At 50.3% G+C, this 19,150-nt stretch overlaps 1 protein-coding gene and 1 pseudogene across 1 annotated transcript in view; both read left to right on the top strand.

Annotated features, from left to right (window-relative positions):
* Positions 1-2,390: 2,390 nt before the first annotated feature.
* Positions 2,391-19,150, top strand: part of ERICH6B (glutamate rich 6B) — a 41,153-nt gene continuing 24,393 nt past the window's right edge. The window contains exons 1-5 of the mRNA XM_058276850.2: positions 2,391-2,454; positions 6,359-6,459; positions 10,419-10,558; positions 13,367-13,428; positions 14,974-15,122. Coding sequence (XP_058132833.2) covers positions 2,424-2,454; positions 6,359-6,459; positions 10,419-10,558; positions 13,367-13,428; positions 14,974-15,122 — 483 coding nt within the window. The 5' untranslated portion in view covers positions 2,391-2,423. The remainder of the gene's footprint in view (positions 2,455-6,358; positions 6,460-10,418; positions 10,559-13,366; positions 13,429-14,973; positions 15,123-19,150) is intronic.
* Positions 9,356-10,073, top strand: LOC111763989 (large ribosomal subunit protein uL30 pseudogene; annotated as a pseudogene).

Here is a 19,150-nt window from a genome sequence, read left to right as displayed (position 1 = left end):
CCTTGATTGGGCACTTTGAAGGGATTGTGTAGTATGTGAATATATCACAATAAAACTGCTTTTAAAAAAATAAACTATACACATGGGGATGTGAGCAGGGATAAGCAGAGCGGGAGGTGATAGCACTGGAGTAGTATACTTCAAGCCACTTGGCCAGAGGGAGGAGAGGGTGGAATCTCCTAGTCGTGCAAAGTAGTGTGTTTGCTCAGCTTTCTCCTTGGTGGCCTCGGACTTTGAAAACTCACGGCAGAAGTTAAAAAGACGAGTATGCTACCTACAATGAATGTAGGGAAATGGTTCTGAGCTTTAAGACGATTATCAGGAAAGCTGGAGCTTAGAATAAACTTATTCTTACCAAAATAACCATAATAATAATACCATAGATGGTGACAAAAGAAGGGGGCCCTTTTAAAATACCTTCAGAGCAAAGAGAAGACAAGGTGGACAGGTGCAATGTTGAATGATTCAGAGAAAATCAAGTTCTTCAACTGCCTTTTTTTTTAAAGATTTATTTATTTTATTTATTTCTCCCCTTCCCCTCTGCCCCAGTTGTCTGTTCTCTGTGTCTGTTTGCTGCGTCTTCTTTGTCCGCTTCTGTTGTTGTCAGCGGCACCGGGAATCTGTGTTTCTTTTTGTTGCATCATCTTGCTGTGTCAGCTCTCTGTGTGTGCGGCGCCATTCCTGGGCAGGCTGCACTTTCTTTCGCACTGGGTGGCTCTCCTTATGGGGTGCACTCCTTGCGTATGGGGCTCCCCTACGCGGGGGACACCCCTGTGAGGCAGGGCACTCCTTGCGCACATCAGCACTGCGCATGGGCCAGCTCCACACAGGTCGAGGAGGCCCAGGGTTTGAACCGCGGACCTCCCATGTGGTAGACAGATGCCTAACCACTGGGCCAAGTCCACTTCCCCTTCAACTGCCTTTTGATTATGATTTCACTGAGAAGGAGACTGATATTCAGATTGAAAAGGGTGCAAAATCAAGCAAAAATGAGCAGAACGCGAAGATGGGTGAAAAGATCAGAAGAGGATAGTAACTGCTTGCTCCTGGCCTAGATATTTTAAAACACACTCCAGAACACATAAATAGACTAGCTTAATCATAATAGTTTTCGAGAACTTGTGGAAAACTATGAAAATGAGTCTGTGACCCAGCTGAAGCAAATATTTAGAACAAAGTGACCACAAAACCCAGCATAGAATCACTAGGAACAAATCGTGGCAGGAGCATTTAGGTCACTTTTTTTTTGTTTTCCATTTACAGAAAAATTATACTGAACGTATAGGGAATGCCCATATAACCCCACATACAAACCCACACACACTTTCCCCTATTATTGACATTTGTTACAATTGAGGAACCAATGTTGAAACATTGCTACTAACCAAAATCTATAGTTTACATAGTAGATGTATTGCTAGGTCACTTTTTGACAAGTCCATTGGCTCAGGAACCCGTGGCTAGCCCAGTGATAAACTTCCAAAAGGCCTTGCATTTTGAAACCTTGCCTGATGCTCTTGTGGAAAAGATGGAGAAACATCAGGTGGATGCTGATTTAAGAGGACGGTGAGAGAGCAGATTGAACAGCCACAGGAAGACACTGATTTGTGGACCAGAGTCCGCCCAGTTTCCAATGGGGAGCCCCGGGGCTTGTCCAAGAGAATGTTTTTATCATAGGCTCGGAGGCAGGTGGAGAAGGAATATTTATATTTGTAGGTGATCTGAAGCTATTGGATGATGAGATAACCGTCGGTTTCTGATGAACTGACAAGCAGAAACTTCGGACCAGGACTAGGCAGACAAAATATAATGGTGATTTATATTAGATCCGGCTCTTAGGCTCACAAAAACAAAAGAATGGAGAAGCACAGGGTGAGTACGGCACTTCGCTCAGACACGGGCTCCAAAGGTCAGTGGTATCAGTGACTTGACTGCAGAAGTCGGCCTCACTAAATGTGCGCTTTCGTCTGCTCTAGGCTGCACTGGAAAGCCAGCCTGGGAAGGTCACGTTCAGTTTGGGGGATGCCACGGGGGCAAGCAGATTGGCTGGAGCTCCGAGGAGAGGCTAGTTTTAGCCAGACTTGGATGCTATGTCACACAAAGAACTGTAGAGGCAGGTGGGGATGTTAAGTCTGGAAAACACACAATGCTAAGAGATGTGATGACTTAGCTTCAAATATTTGATGACCTGCTGCATAAAAAAATTAAGAAGTGCCTTCCAGCCCTGGTTTCCCCTCTATCAACCAGAGCCAACAGAAAATTTCTGCCCTCAGAACATTGGTGTCTAATATGAACAAGCTTAGCCTCAGGAATCAGAGCTTCTGCTGAAAAGAGTAAGATTAAAATCATTAACAGCCACCCTCTTCTGTCTTTTAACAGCATCTTTGAAGTCAAAACTAAGAGCAGTGCAAGACTTCTCAAAAATGATTCTGACCAAGAAGGCTGATTTGGAAGGTATAATTTATTAGGATTTTAAGTGGCTCGTAGAAGTGACTAATCCGTCCGTGTGCAGACGAGCATGCCCCAGCCGAGGCCAGCCCCCTCTCAAGCACTTTTGACTGGGGGGTGGGCGGGGTGGGCGCTCGTAAAGCCAGCGGGCAAGGAATTCGTTCTGGGACTTAATGCAAAGATGCGAAGCCCAGGTAAGACACTGGACCTGGGCTTTCCACATGGAGGGAAGGTTCTCCACGCGCAGTTCACCCAGCGCCATTCACTGTATTCCTTCCAGACGCTGGCGAGATCTAGAGGTACACAAAACCCACCCCAGCCTCTTGGAACTCAAGCTCTAGCAAAGGAGATGAGCAGGAGCAAAGGGAGGGGAACCAGCGGGCGTTCAGCATCCGCTACCGGCCTCGGGTGCTGAAGGTCAAGAGCGCGAGGCTCCCAGACAGGTCTATCCAGCGAGGTGGTCCATCAATTGATTCCCTCTGGGATTAAAGGCTAACTGGTGTGTGGTATTTCATCTTATTGATAGTTTTTCCCTATTTTTTGGGGGGGGGGGGGGAGTATGTCTCCACTGAACTGAAGAGAAAAGAAAGTGGTTAGAGTCCAACATAGTGTATGGAAAGCTGACTGCTCCCTGCAGAGTGCCATGGGCAGGGAAGATGCCCCGGTGGGAGGTCCCCAAGCAGCCTCGCTAGGGACATGCTGGACACACACTGCCCCAGAACCTGGCCACGCTTCTGGGCTCTTTCCCGAAGAAGGAGGATAAAATTAAAAAAAAAAAAACAGAGAGAGAGAGGGTCCCTGGAAAGGACCAGGGCAAGACCAGAAGTCCATCTCTCTACTCAATGGGACCAGGGACTCCCTGATTTAAAGAAGGCCCTGTAGGTAGCTGGTTCCCTGAGGCCTGGGAAGCAGGGCTTGAGGATGCACCCCAGAGACAGAGACGGTGGTGCCTTGGTAGCTAATAAATTGAAGCCACTACAAAAGATACTTTTAAATATCTATGGCATGTTACTTAAGAAGGGGCAGTGGGATCCTGTGAAGGGAAGGATAAGGGAGAGTCGTCGCAGCAGCAGAGCCCCAACTTGTACATACCACTCCACAAAACAAAAGCCCTGCGATGAACCAGACCCATCCTCTTTAGTAAACGGGCGAGGGGCCCCATCTGTTGCCACTTGAGCAGGGAGTGGGTATGGGGTCTTACACGTGCACGCTTACTCCGTTCTGCCTCCGGTGGCTTATCAAATTCTTTCAAGCTCTAGACCACGCACACACGTCCAGAATGCCTGAGAAATACAATTTTCTTCTTCCACTTCCAGGGAGTGCTGCTCAGCCTCCAGTGTGCCTAGGAGTCACCTGGAGATGTTAGAACGCAGGGTCTGACTCGGTAGGGCTGAGAGTCTGCATCTCCAACGCACTCCCTCGTCCCCCTGGCGTAGCTGTGACGTTTTAGAACAGTTTCTAGTTGGTACCAGTCACAGGCACCGGGCCAGCCCGTCCCTGGGCCCCACTGAGGATCCCAAGGAGCACGCGTGTGGAGGGCTGGAGGGGGTGACGCGAGGCTGGGTTTCGTCGGTGGCGCCGGTCTCAGCCGAGCTGGCCCCTGAGCTGGGCTGCTGGCCCCTGGGCGGGTCCCTCGCTGCTTCCATCTTCCCTGTCCACGTTTGTAACGTGGGGATTATTACACCTACCCAGCAGGGCACACGGACACAGCCCCGACGCCTGCCCCAAGGTCAGGGGCCGCTGCTCGGTCCAGAGAAGCAGCGGCAGAGGCATTTGGTGGGGGGAGAGTTAGGATTCGTCCTCAGTCAGGCCCGGGGGCGCACAGCTGGCTTCTGGAACGCTGTCTGCCAGGCGTTTAACGGCGTAGCCCTGGGGCTCTGAGCCCCCGTAAGACGAGGCACGTGTCTCCTTTACCCAGAGGAGGGAGCGAGGGCACGAGGGGCCCAGGGCCGGGGGAGCACTGAGACCACCCGGCCCTGGCCCCACACCCCCCAGCCCGTGCTTCCCCGCAGAGCAGCTCCAGGGGTAGGAAATTATCTCACCTGAACAGAAGAGACTGACGGAAATCCCCAAAGGGAGGACACGTTAATTAGACGTACAGCTCGCACTTCTGGCTTCTGCCCCAGTTATAACTCCCTTACTGCTTGTTTACTGGGCTTGACTTGACAGGCCGACAGGGCGCCGGCTGTTAATGAGGTTAATTATTATTACGTCGATTCGAACACCTCTGAAAACTGCTGTTCAGTATTCAGAGCGGCCAACTTCCCCCTCTGCTCTTGAAGAACACCTTTTTTTTTTAAGAATAACTCTGTGTTATTCAGCAAAGCCTGTTAAAGTCTAGCCATCACAGTGAGGGCGATTGCCGAGCGCTGGGGGCGGGAGCCGGGTTCCCATGCCGGAGCGGGCTGGAGAGCTCGCCTCTCCACGCGGAGACTCTCCCCTGGAGGCTCGGCGAGTCGGTCTAGCAACCCAAGACAGAATCCTTCCAGTCCATTCCTCTCCCCTCTCCATTGCCACCCGAGAAAGCTTCCTGGACACTCGCCTGAGTTCCCGTGGACTCTCACTGGGTGGTCTGGAATCGCTTCAAAACATCTCAAGGTCATTTCCATGCCGACGGTTGGGCACCTGCAGTGGTTCTGGAAACAGCCGCAAAGCGCCCTTGACTTTGCCATGCTGTGACGACTCCAGGGGGGTGCGGGTGGGCCCATGGGATCCGACATCTGGAACTGCACAATCCAGCTCAGGTGCAGCGAGGGAAAAAGAAAATCAAGGCTGGGGCCGGAGGGTGGGAGGCGGCACGGACAGACAGCGGTGTTCTGGGTCAGCGGAAGCAGATCAGGCTCAGCGCTGGTGGCCGTGCTATCAGGAGGCCAAAGCACTCAGAGTGCCTATTACCAAGCCAAGGTTGGGAAGGCACGCAGAACTAGCTCACGTGGGCCGAGATCCCAGGCATCCTCCCCCTAAGGCATCAAAAACAGACAAAGCAGGTCAGCCCTGTGCCCAGCCTGGGAGGTGTCCAAGGCTCTCTGAAAGTCCTGGGGTCGTCCTCAAGCCGAGACAGCAGGCCATTTCCCGGAACCCAAGTGACTTGGGAGAGCCACTGCCCCCGAGCCCAGGCCTCAGGAGCCACAGCTTCCCAGGAGCACAGAAGCGCGGTCCAAGCCGTAACGATCAATTCCACAATTGCGTGTGCACCCAAGCGGCACCCGGGGCTCTCAGCCCTGTCCCGGCCGGGTCCTCCAGGACAGAGGCTTCCGCGTCTCAGGTGGATTTTCCTTAGCCCGGGTGCTTTGGGATTCATTCCCGACGCTTTGCTTAGCGGTCATGAACAGACTGCAGCGCCAGAAACTGGCAATTGCTTTTCCACAGCTGGAGGGAGATAGGAATATTTTTTGGAATTCCCAGAGAAACTCCCACTCAGAATAAACCTCCCTCAGAATGTTCCCCAAAGTCCTCCCGTGGTCCACAAGCCTCTCCGTGAGCCAGACCTTGGCCCCTGCTCTCCCCTCCTGCCGCTGCAGGCGTGCGGGTCCCCTTGTCAAACCTGCAAGCCCACTGCCGCCGCAGGGCCTTTGCCCCCCTAGGCTCTGGGCAGCAACCCTCTCTCCCAACTCTTTGCCTGCCAGCTCCCCAACTTCCTTCAGGAGTCACTCAGATGTCACTTTGTCAGACAGACCTTCACTGCCCCGAGGAAAGTGAGTGCTTTCTTAGGTCGGCCACTGAGAATAACCCTTTCCTTAGGAACCCCACGTTGAATTTTAGGTAATCCGATGCATTTAACATGAAGTCTTATTTATCATGTATTCGTTTTTATTAAGGTAAATAGTATACATTTATCTCCTTTTTTTCTTCTTCTTTTTTTTCATTCCTTATCTAAATGTCTTTACTTTCGATGTGCCTTCTAATAAAGCAAAAACCAAGGGATTTCCTTCTCCGGTGAGCTCTGAGGAAGAGGAACAAGACGAGCTTGATGACATTGACGTACTGGAGGGCGAGGTCTTCAATGATGAAGTAAGTTAGATACGAACTTGAACTCGCCTTCCCCTAAAAGTGGGGCAGGATATCCCCAAGCCAGCTGAGCGCTGCCTCTTGTGCCGGGTTTCCCTTCACTCTTGCCAGCACCACTCAAATGACTGTCTCACAGAAACGGTTAGAGATATGTCTAAAGGACATGTCAAATCACAGAGGGTCAGAGGAAAGCAACCTGGGGTGCTCCAGAGCCTGACTTTCTGGTGGAATACACAAACACCCACCAAGATGGCTTTTTAAGACGGCCAAATGGAAAAGACAGCGTGCACGCTCTCTGGGGATCGAGCTCTCTGGGGATCCTCCGGGACGATGGAGCAGACGTCAGTCTCGCTGTTCTCCCTGCTGGGATGTGAGACAAGCCTGAGCAGCGTCTGAGAGCCGGGGAAGAAGCGGCAGACGCCTCGAGACCTGGCAACCCTCCGATGGGTTTCTCCTGCCTCGCTTCTCCCAGATGGGCGCAGGAGAAGCCTGCAGCAACCTGGAAACCCAACAGGTCCAGGCATCTAAAGCCTCGAGGACAGCCTGCGAAGCACCAGGAGCGGGGCGCCCGAGCAAGACGGAACCCTGGCAGACCATGGCCTGTCTGCTCCAGCCGAACTCCACCTCGATTAGCCTCCCCCGGCCTGGCATCTTTCTGCGGCCACCAGTACCCCTCAAGGGGCATGGCACGAGCTCCGGAAATTCAACAGGCGTCCCCTCCCCAGCTGTGCCCAGTCACCGGCGCTGAGAGCGAGCCAGGCCATTGAATAAGCCCTGTGTACAGTCTATTGCACTGTCTCTAAAACAAAATTGGTGTTATGATTTTATAAATGCACCGCGTGACTGTTTTGCCTGCTAGGCAGTCTGGGGACTCTAATCTCCTGAGTCATTTTACCTCTAGACAACACGATGCTGGTTTAAGTGGAAGCACTATAATCCAGCCTCTTCTTTACTGCTATGCCACCGACAGTGGCTAAGAAAAATCTTGGGTCCCTGGAACATAAAAGTAAGCAGATATGTTTGTCTGAACTTACCTCCCCCCAAAAAAGGCAAAAGCTAGGTCTTTCAGGCTTTTTTTAAGTTGTTTTTTTTTTAGCAAAATTTTTTATTGTCTTTTTTTTTAAAGATACATAGATCACACAAAATGTTACATTAAAAAATATAAGAGGTTCCCACATATCCCACTCCTCACCCCCATTTTTTTTTTTTTTTATTGTGAAATTTTCTGGTTTCTGTTCATACCCAGCCCTAAATTCCTTACTTCCCTCACTTGCTTCTACACAGGACTGTATTAATTAGAGTTGCTCTTTGAACACAGAAACACCACAGCATTGGAGTTGGGGAGAAAAGGATTAACTAATACTCACCACGTTGGATTTGCTAATACAGGAAGTGGGAGTCAGGCATTTTAGAAAGATTTTTCAACTCTAGTTACCACCCAAAGACATTGTTTTAATTAGAAACAAATTATTCACACGTGTCAGCCCAACCAAAGAGCTGCGTTCTCAGCAGAGGGGTCACCCCTTCCACTGAGCAGGGCACGTTGGGGCCATTCCATGTGGCATGTGGGCTGAGCAGGGCAGCTCATCAGCACCTTGCCAGCCCTACAGCTTCAACGCTAGAAGAGTTTTAGAAAGGATGACACAATCAATTTTGCTTTTATTTTTTATTGTTGGCTAAGGATTTTTATTCAAGCTAGCTTTTGAATTGTTACGCTATTATGTGCGTATTATTTTTAAATATTGAAAGCGTAAAGCTATAAACTAGATGTTTTAAGGCTCTACCTCCTACCTCCCAGAAATAAATTCTGTGTATTGTTTTGTATCCTTCTAGAAATTTGAATGCCTCTATGAATGCTTCTATCTTTAAAATACACACACATACACATAAATAGGATCAGACTATGCATTCTATATTTTGCTTTCCTTTTAATTATATATTTTAGAGACCTTTGGTGTTCTATTTATATAGCTATACCATAATTGAGCTGCTATCAGTGGACATTTAATTTACTCCCAGTTTTTATTTTGCTTTTGTTCTTGTGAGCACTGCTGCTATATGCTGTAATATGATTGCATGACAATGCAAGCATGTCTAAAGAATAAATCCCTAACCGTCAGATGCTGAGTCTAAAGATAGCTGTAACTTTAACTCAAAAGACATTGACAAATTTCCCTCCAAATAGCTTGTGCCATTTTACTACTTCCACCAACAGTACATGAGAATTCCTCTTTCTTCACATCCTCATTCCTCAAGGGTCATAGAAAACTTTTAATTCTGGTCTACCTGATAGAGTAGAAATAAGAATATCTCATTGTTTTCTCTTTTTTTAAGATTTATTTTTATTTAATTCTGTCCCCCACCATTGTTTGTGCTTGGTGTAGGCTCATTGTGTGCTCTCTGTGTCTGCTCGTCTTCTTTTTTTAGGAGGCATCAGGAACCGAACCCACGACCTCCCATGTAGGAGGGAGGCATCCAATCGCTTGAGCCACATTCACTCCCTGCTAGTTGTGTCTCTGATTGTGTTTCCTCGTTGTGTTCTCTCATTTGCGTGATCTTGTTGCATCAGCTCACTGTCTTGCTTGTCTTCTTTAGGAGGCACCAGGAACCAAACCTGGGACCTCCCCTGTGGTAGGCAGGCACCCAACTGCTTCAGCCACATCACTTTCCCCTCATTATTTTCTTTTGCATTTTCTTTATTATGAAAAGTATTGGGAATTTTTCATGGCATCTGCTGGTCTTTCCTTTCTCTTCTGGGTTTCCTTGTTTTCGCTTCTTGCTGCTGTGGCTTTCTTCGTCTGAATTTCATTCTCTAATAAAGGATTTCAGTCAGAGGATTAAGACCCATCCTGAATGAGATGGATCACATCTTTACTTAAGATCCTGCTCTTTTCCAGCTGGAACCATGGAGGGTGTCAAACAGAAGTTTCCTGCTGTGCCAGAAAACCTTAAGAAAAAGCAAAGGAATTAGCACTTGAGAAAGAAGTTTGCCCAAAAGATGCTTTGAAAGGCAAGGAGGAAACTTATCTATGAAAAAGCTAAGCACCACTGCAAGGAATATAGGCAGATGTACAGGGCTGCAATTCAAATGGCCGGAACGGCAAGCTGGCCACGTCTGTGCACCTGCAGAACCCAAACTGGCATTTGTCATCAGGATGAGAGGTATCAACGGTGTGAGACCAAAGGTTTGAAAAGTGTTGCAGCTCCTTTGCCCTCACCAGATCTTCAGCGGCACCTCCCTTATGCTCAATAAGGCTTCAATTAACATGCTGAGAATTGTGGAACCAGATATTGCGTGGCGGGACCCGAACCCAAAGCCAATGAATGAGCTGATCTGTAAGCGTGGTCGTGGCAAAATCGACAGGAAGCGATTGCCGTGACAGCTCACTCACCGACGGCCTCATCTCTTAGTAATTGTGGCATCATCTGAACGGAAGACCTGGTTCTTGAGATCTATACTGCTGGGAAACACTTCAAAGAAGCAAAAACTTCCTGCAGCCCTTCAGATTATCTTCCCCAGAGGTGCAATAGAGAAAAAGACAGCCCATTTCATAGGAGGAGGAGATGCTGGCAACAGGGAAGACCAGATCCACAGGCTGATCAGAAGGAGGAACTGAGGTTCCCCACAACTGTTTTTGTAATCTGACCAGTTAATAAACAGTGACTGCGTTCAAATTGGGGGAGAAAAAAGATCCTAGTAACCAGGGAGCAGATGCGGCTCAAGCAGTTAAGCACCTGCTTCCCACTTGGGAAGACCCGGGTTTGGTTCCCGGTGCTTCCTAAAAACAAAAACAAAATAAGCAAATAAACAAAAACCCAACTCAAGGAAGCCTGTGTGGCTCAGTGGCTAAGCGCCAGCTTCCCACTTACGAGGTCTGCCTCCTCTGGGGGTCAGAAAAGTGATTACCTACTAAATCACGCATTCCCGTTCTCTGGAGAGTTTATTCTGTGCTCCTTTGTAGATTTTGAGCAACACCTCCTACCAGAAAATATTTAAGAGGATGATCAAAGAAATGGCGATTCGCAGTGAACTGGAAGGAGACATTGACGAGCCCCTGATTGGGTATCTGGAGACTGAAACCAGGAAGAAGCTGGGGATTCTGTAAGTCCCTGGGGAGGGGCTGCTAGTGGCCGTTAGGTCCAGGGAGGCCAGAAGTGGCAGCGGGAATGCGTCAATTGGGTGGCCAAGGAAGAGAAAAATCCAGGGCCAGGCAGGTTCCCTCAGTTCAGTAAGGGTCAAGGGTAAGGACAGCTGCCAGAGGAGCAAGATCAAAACTCAGTGCCCCTGCTGGAGAGCCAGCAAGCACACTCCATGCTCTCCAAGGTTTCTGACAGTGGAAGAGGGAAAACCCAGGCTTTCCCGCAGGCAGCGCGTCCTGCATCACAGAGCCCTGGGTCTGTGATCACAAGCATGGGAGGTGTGGGATAGAATCAGAGGCAGGTGACGGCAGAGGTGGGACATCCTGAGCAGGACCGGTCTTGAAGGGACTACAAATTTGTATGAAAGCCTGGAGAGCAAGGCTCCAACCCTTGGACCCGTGAAGAGATGGGGAGAGGGGGTTCAAGGCCGTGGGCCTCTGGCCCGCAAATTCCCCAGCCCATCCTAGGTGGGCTGATGTGTTCCCAGGCCCCCTGAAGGGGGGATCCAAGCCCGGGTCTTCCCTGACCTGCAGGTCGTTGCAGGAACTCTTCTTTGGAGAAGGAACGGTGAGGTTTGCAGACCTGCTGCTGGCACCAGGTCTTTCCAGCTGGCACGGCCCCACGTGGAAAAAGATCCCAGAAGCCCACTTACGACCCAGAGCTCTGTGGTGCAGGACGTGCTGCCCACGGGAAAGACTGGGTTTTCCCTCTTCCATTGTCAGAAGCCTTGGAGAGCACAGAGTGTGCTTGCCAACTCTCCAGCAGGGGCACCGAGGACTGGGCTGTGGGCACAGGGAGCCTGATATAACCGGGCAAGAGTCAAGGTTTTCACAAAAGAGAAAACAGGTTGCCTGCCAGCACCTTCGGCTTTGGGCTTGGTGGGTTGATTCCGGGGGCAAGAGATCCCTCAGGCATCTCTAGGACAGGGGGAGGCAAAATACACAGAGCAAAGCGGAGAACTCCCAGGCTTTCAGAGCCGTCTGATAGCAGAATACAGAAGAGTTATCTGGAAGTCATCCTGCCACGCGCGTGACCTTTTCTCCTCTTTCTTCCCACTTAAGCCTGTAACAGAGGCTCATCCTAACCTAATGGCATCTGTATTAGTCAGCCAAAGGGGTGCTGATGCAAAATACCAGAAACTGGTGGTTTTTATAAAGGGTATTTATTTGGGGAAGGAGCTTACAGATTCCAGGCCATAAAGCATAAGTTACTTCCCTCACCAAAGTCTATTTGGAGCAAGACAGCTGCTGACATCTGCGAGGGTTCAGGCTTCCTGGGTTCCTACCTTCCTGGGGCTTGCTTTTCTCTGGGCTCAAGGTTCTGCCCTTCCTGGGGCTGGCTCCTCTTTCCTCTGGGAGCTTACTTCCCAGATCTTCAGCATCAAACTCTAACATCAGAAATCCCCACATCGAAACCTCCAACTCTGTCCTTCGCCATGCCTTTTATCTGTGAGTCTCCACCCACCAAGGGGACTCCACGCCCTAATGATAACTCCATCACGCCCAGGTACAGATCAGATTACAAACATAACCCAATATTTCTTTTTGGAATTCATCAGTTATATCAGACTGCTACAGCATCCAGCACATATTACCTGAGCATCTTCTGGGGACTGATCTGGGCTTGGGGGTACAGTGGTGTGTACCCAGAGTCTCTTTCATTGAGGACCAGGTCAGGATTCCACCAACTTGCAAAGGCAAGGGAGGAGCTCCCAGTGCTTCCCAAAGGGACCTGGAATGCTTCTGCACCCCTCCCCACCTCTGTATTTCCTCACAGGTGTAGGTAAGCTCAATCACAACTCCTGTGCCATTAAAAATCCTGGCAAATAAAACAAATAGCATTTGGTGCAAACAGTCCACAAAGATCTCCTTCTCCATCTTGCCTATGGCTTCTAAAGTAGGGCAAGTCATAAAACAGAGGTCTCTGCCCGGTAAAACCGTGCAGGTACTTTCCAGCGAAGCATATTCACTTCCCCAGTGCTACTCGAAGTGAAATTGTTAACGCTCTTCTCAAGGAATCTGAACTCGAGCCTGTCATGTCAAAGATCTTTTCAGATCCCATCAAGCCTGGGGTGCTCACCTTTCTGTTGCATTCCCTTTCCAAGGGGCTCTCATCTGCCCCTGGAGGGAAACCCAGCTGCCGCTGGAGACCACACTGCCTAGAAGTAAGACGTCCAAGCCATTGAAATGCCAGGGTCACTTGCTCTGTTTACTGCAGTGACAGGGGCTGAGGACTTGATGGTTTCAAAAGGCTGTGCCTTAGTGTGGCTTTCATGAGCGAATTTATTTGAAAATGTTCTAGCTAAATGCACAGGGGATTTTAAAGCCTTCCAATGGCTCTGTCGGGTCCAGATCGGGTCCACAGCCTAGGCTGTTTTTCCCAGGCTCTTTCCAAAAGTACCCCTCGCTGGGATGGGCAAACCACAGAAAAGCAAGCCGCAGGAGCTGCACCCATCGAGCCTCGCCTGCCTTCGAAACTCCCCTGCCCTGTCCTAGTCCCCAAGTTGATGTTCATTGAATTTATTTGCAAGGGTCAGAGGGCCAGCCCTTGTACCCAAGTCGGGGCCAGTCAGAGGCCAGGAGGGAAGCAGCCAGTCGATCCCAGGTGCTGTCACTTCTGTGGCCTGAGCACGTGCTAGCAGAAAAGCTGGCTCAGGACACAGAGCCCCCGCCCCCACTTTCCACTGCCATAAAAGACTCTACGCTGTGTGTTATGACGGCTGGAAGCAAGTCCTGTCTCAGCTTTTAAAGACGATGCGTGTTCCTTTTAGGTTTAAGAAAAACTTTGAAAAATACAAGGAAGCAGTTATCTGGATTATGAGGAAACGTGAAAGTAAGCATCCTTCTATCATTTGGCTTCCCCTGAGTCTCCCTAGCTCTGCTCCTCTAGGGTGGGCTGTAAGGAGGGCGGATATTCTCCCTCGTTCACTTAGGTTCCTCCGGGGAGCCAGGAGGTAGGCTAAAATACTTGGCAAGACCCACAGAGTCTGGGACCTCAGTGGGTTTATCCCTCGAAGGGCGGCAGGAGCAGTGAGGAAAAGAAAGTAGGGAGTGACCACATAGCGTAAGCACTACGATGGGAAGGGGGTGTTATGGGACCCCAGAGGAGGATGCCCAACCAGATGGGAGGGGCCTCAGGAAGGTAATATTAAGGCAAAGTTTGGAAAGAAACAGTCCCTTTGCCGGGAGACTGAAGGCATTTGGGATGGAGGCTGCCAGTGGTTTGGGTGTAATTATGGAAAGCTTGGGTGAAGAGGCGACTTGATTCAAAGACTCAAACCCAAAATATGGAGCATCTTTCAGGTTATTCAATCCAACTAACATAGAAATGGCAACAGTACCCACGGCAGACGTAGCTAACAAGTCATGGTGCTTTTTCCTCACTGAGCGCAGGACACTGCCTCAGACCCCCTCTCAAGACAGTGCTCCCGTCCCCCAGTCCCGGTGGATGCCCCTGCCCTAACTCTCACTGAGCAGCTGCCGTGGGTTAGGGACTTTCCCACATGCCATCTGATGCAGGTCGATCTTTTTTTTTTTTTTTAACATTTATTTCTTTCTCTCCCCTTCCCCCCGACCCCAGTTATCTGTTCTCTGTGTCTATTTGCTGTGTCTTCTTTGTCCTCTTCTGTTGTTGTCAGCGGCACGGGAATCTGTGTCTCTTTTTGTTGCGTCATCTTGTTGTGTCAGCTCTCCATGTGTGTGGCGCCATTCCTGGGCAGGCTGCACTTTCTTTCGCGCTGGGCGGCTCTCCTTACGGGTGCACTCCTTGCACTTGGGGCTCCCCTACGCGGGGGACACCCCTGCGTGGCAGGGCACTCCTTGCGTGCATCAGCACTGCACATGCGCCAGCTCCGCACGGGTCAAGGAGGCCCGGGGTTTGAACCGCGGACCTCCCATGTGGTAGACGGACGCCCTATCCATTGGGCCAAGTCCACTTCCCTGCATTTTCAAATGACGCAGTAATATACTTTCCTGATTTAGGTTCAAGTAGCACGTTGAAGGTCCAGTCCCCTGATTTAATGACTCCCACCTATTTTCAGTTAACAGAAGTACCAACCACACTTGTCACTGGCTGAGAACTCCACTCTCTTTTCTGACACTGGCCAGTTGCTGGCGTGCAGCCCCTCTTCACACCCCCACCCCCAGACCGGGTCTTCCTCCTCGTATTTCCAGAATCTAGCCCTGAGCATTAGGCCCTCAAAAAACACGTGTTGAATGAATGAATGAAAACATCGAGAGAGCTGCGATTTCAGCCCCTTCGTTTCTGCCTTCCAAGACTTAGCTCTTTCTGCCACTCTCGAAACCCCTCCAATTCCCTCTGGCACCTCTAGGTTTCCTTTCTCTTTTCCACCAGTCTCATTCAATCCACTCATTGCAGAGACGCCTGCTTTCACGTTTTGTTTACGCAAACAACCGTCGCTCATTGAGGAGGCTGAGCCTGCAGAGGAAGTCAAAGCAGCTCAACGTGTTGCTCGTCGTAGGAGGAAAGTAGTACTGGATACAGAATGGATAAGGAGGGAGGCTAAGGTAAGGTTGCCCGCGGTTGGTGTTTTCACCTGGCGCAGGTTTTTACGGCTCAGGGGAAGCACAGGCACCATTAGGGAGTTGTGGTGACCGATACACAGTGTGAAGACAAGTTAGAAAAACGTACCCAGTATATAGAGGTGCCTAGGAGTCTAGGGGCTATTGGCAAAGTGACAAGGATTTTTACAAAGGTAGTGGGGTAAGGGTGGGAATGGAGGAAAGTAAATGACACAAATAAAAACATGTTCCCTGCCCTCAAGGGACTTTAAACCCATGTCAGAAATCAACTGCATGGTAGTTACAAAGATTGACATTCTAGTCACAAATGTTAGAGTTTTTCAGAGAGCAAGTCTAAAGCTCCAAAAGAAGGCACGAAAGTGAGCTTTAGACATGATGCACATTATTTATGAATTCAGTAAGTATTTACTGAGAACTTGCCATGCCGCACACGATATTGTAGGTGTTGGAGATACACGACCGAATGGCACAAAGCCCCCTGCTCTCTTGGAGTTTACATTCCAGTTGGGGATAGAGCCAATATAAAAAAAGAATATTTTACGCTCTGGCAGATATTGTCACATGCGGTGAGGAAAAGGCATCGTACAGGGCTCTTGAGTCATCCCGGTAAGGGACAATTTGCTCTCATGTACTTAAAAGGCACCCACTTGGGCCAGGTGACATCTGAGCTGAGTTCTGTGTGCAGTGAGGGAGTGAGCTATGTCGGTGTCTGGGGAAAGGACGTTCTGGGAAGAGCAAGCAAGTGCAAAGACCCTGGGGTTCCAATGGCAGCCAGGAACCGGTAAGAGAAGGATGGGGAGTGATCTTGGGTGGCCAGGTCAGGAAGAAGCTTTGGGTCCTAGTAAGGCATTGGCTTTTATCCGAAGGACGATGTGAAGCTGTGAGAGCACGGAGGGCAGGGCCGGAGCATCATTGGACGTGGGATTCAGAAGAATCATCTGGCTGGTGTGTGGAAGCAGACTCCGGTGGGTGGAGGGGGGAGGGCAGCAGGAAAGCCGGAAGCCCAGTCCGGAGCCCTGACAGCACATCAGGCGAGAGGTGGGTGGTGGCCTGTTAGGGTAATGGGAAGCGTCCGCTTGGGATGTTTTCTGCAGGAAGAATCACCAGGGCTTCCTGCTGAGTGGGATGTAGGATGTGGGAGAAAGAGAAGACTGAGGATGAATCTAAGCATTTTTGACCCGAGCAACTGAGTAAACACTACGTTACCATTTATTAAATTAGAGAACACAAGGATGCTAGTGATAATAACTATTATTTATGTGACACTGTAATGGTCGTATCGCCTCTCTAATGTTATTCCCCTTTTCCAACAACCCTGTAGAAAATACGTGTGGTATTTTTAGCCTCACTGTACAGTTTGAAGAGAGACCCAGAAAGACTTCATGGCAGAGCCTGCGTTAGTCAGGGCAATGCTGCCCTAACGGGCAGAAGCCTCTTTCTTGCGCACGTCCCACGTGACTCGGGCCTTGCGGCCCTCTGGGGTGGCTCTGCTCCCTGCTGGGGCTCAGAGGCCCGGCTCCCTCAGCGCAGGCCTCGGCCGACTTAGAGCTCCTCACGTCCGGTCGCGTGGGCAGGAAGTGGGCCCAGGGGCCAGCCCCAGCCTCCGTTGTCTGGTACGAGCCCCACCGAGCTGCAAGGGGACTGGGGACTGTCCTCCTGTGCGCCAGAGGAGAGTGGAACCTGCTGGGACTCGGGAAAAGCAGCCAAACTACTTAAAGCCACGCGGGTGGCTTCCCTTGTGGCAAAAGCAGGAGAGAACAGGAAACCTTTGTCGTCAGCCAGAGGAGGGTTGGAGAGTTCCATGTCCCTTCATCTCGAGCCTGCACGTGGCAGTGGGGGCAACCAGAACTCCTGTGAAAACAGGAATCAAGGGAGAGCCGGGGGGCTCTACAGGTTTTAACACACAACAATAAAGGTATCGGAAGTTCCCACAGAAGGCTTCAGCTTTCTCAGCCCCTGGCTTCACCTCCAACAAACTAAGGACACCTTCCTTGGCGTCTTGCTCCAATTAGGCTCGCCGGCTGCCTCCTCTTCCCACCCTCCCTGCCCTGTCCTGCCTTGAAGCCTTTGCCCTGCAGCATCTTCCTCTGACCCACCGAAGATGACTTCCGCGCAGCCTTAGCGGAAGGTTTCCAGCAAGGTCTCTAAGGAAGGGGCTCTTTGTAGCCCCCATTCATGTCAGGCTGCCCGAAGGGCCCGAGAGGTTCAGGAGAGAGGGAGCCCTTTGATTTTCTCTTGGTTGTCTGTTCTTTGCCTCAAACCGGCAATAAACTCCAGGTAGTTTGCCAGGTCAGGCTGTGCTCTCTATAAATGCGAGCGGCACGCAGGCACTGCCTGTCCCCTCCAGCCCAGCAGCCAGCGGCTGGACGGCAGCCAGGGACGGGTCCCAGCCAGCGGCTCCCACCGGGCAGGGGTCGGCTGCCTGCAGGGGTTGCTTCCCCCTGGGAGGTCGGAAGGAGGATCTCTTTTACAGGGAGGTGGATTCTTCTCTCCTACCTGTTAGCTTTTAGCCATGTTCTCTGCCCCCACCGCAAATGGTAATGTTTCATGTTTTCAGAAGTGAGAGAAAATCTCTGTGTCAGAGATTTTGCTTTGCCCGTGAGGCCCTTCTGATCAGGAAAATGTCATTCCATGAAAAGCAGATTTGACAAGCAGAATGTATCTCAAGAAATTTTGGCTTTGGGGAGGCTTTTGGGAGAAAAGACCTAAAATACAAGTGCCCTTTCCCATGAGAAATGTCTGGATGCTTCCTTGGGCCAGAGGAACACCTTATAAAACACTTTTCTGGATTAAAAAATAAAAGAGCAGCCATTTGTGGACTAAAGGTAGGAGGTGGGCAGGAGCTTAACAATTGGAAGCAGCATGGTGCTGCGGTGAAGACTAGGTTTGCCTCAGTTTATCTCTTTCACTCACTGGATAACTTTGTGTGCAGGATTTAGCCTCTCTTAAATGGGGCTAATAATGGTGCTTATTTTGTAGGGCCATTGTGTTGTGAGAAATAAAGTGTTGAGTGCAGTGTGGGGCCGGGGAAGCACTCACTGTGCTCTCTCTTAGGGTCATCGTCATCTAGGGTACAGTTTTCACTCTGAGGCCCAGCTCCCGGGCATTTGAAAGCAGCACCCAAGGGACCCCATGAGCAGCTCCTCTTCAAAAGGACCTGGATCTCTCTTATCTTTTTAGATGTTGGCATTCTGCTGAAAGTCTTCTTTGAACAAAGGATTCTTCAACTGTTAGAAAGAATAGTTCAAATAGCACTGATCTGGAGAGCAGATGTGGCTCAAGTGGCGGAGCACATGCCTCCCACACGGGAGGTCCCAGGCTCAGTGCCCAGTGCCTCCTAAAAGCAAAGCAAAAAGAACAACAAGCAAAACAAATGAAAACACCAACTCAGGGGAGCCGATGTGGCTCAGTGGTGGAGCTCCGGCTTCCCACATACAAGGTCCCAGGTTCAATCCCCTGCCCTGATACCTCAAAGAAAAGTCACTGATCTTCCTTCCAGATAGAGTACTACGGGATACTAGATAACTTGCATGACAGTTTGAAGTTCTGTTTTGAATCCCGAAAGATTATGTTCTTAAACTAATCTTTTTCTGTGGGTGTGGTACCCTTTGATTGCATTAGATTCACTTTATTTTTTTTTAAATATCTGGGGTTTTTTTTAAAGATTTATTTCTTTCTCTCCCCTTCCCCTCTCCCGCCCCCATTGTCTGTTCTCTGTGTCTATTTGTTGCACCTTCTTCTTTGTCCACCTCTGTTGTGGTCAGGGGCACCAGAATCTGTGTTTCTTTTCGTTGCGTCATCTTGTTGTGTCAGCTCTCCGTGTGGGCGGCGCCATTCCTGGGCAGGCTGCACTTTCTTTCGCGCTGGGCGGCTCTCCTTACGAGGCACAAGCCTGGGGCTCCCCTACACGGGGGACACCCCTGCGTGGCAGGGCACTCCTTGCGAGCATCAGCACTGTGCATGGGCCAGCTCCACACGGGTCAAGGAGGCCCGGGGCTTGAACCGTGGACCTC

This window comes from Dasypus novemcinctus, chromosome 15, assembly GCF_030445035.2.
Source record: "Dasypus novemcinctus isolate mDasNov1 chromosome 15, mDasNov1.1.hap2, whole genome shotgun sequence".
NCBI classification, from domain to species: Eukaryota; Metazoa; Chordata; class Mammalia; order Cingulata; family Dasypodidae; genus Dasypus; species Dasypus novemcinctus.
The sequence above is the reverse complement of the archived record's forward strand: the minus strand, read 5'-3'. Positions and strand labels throughout refer to the sequence as shown.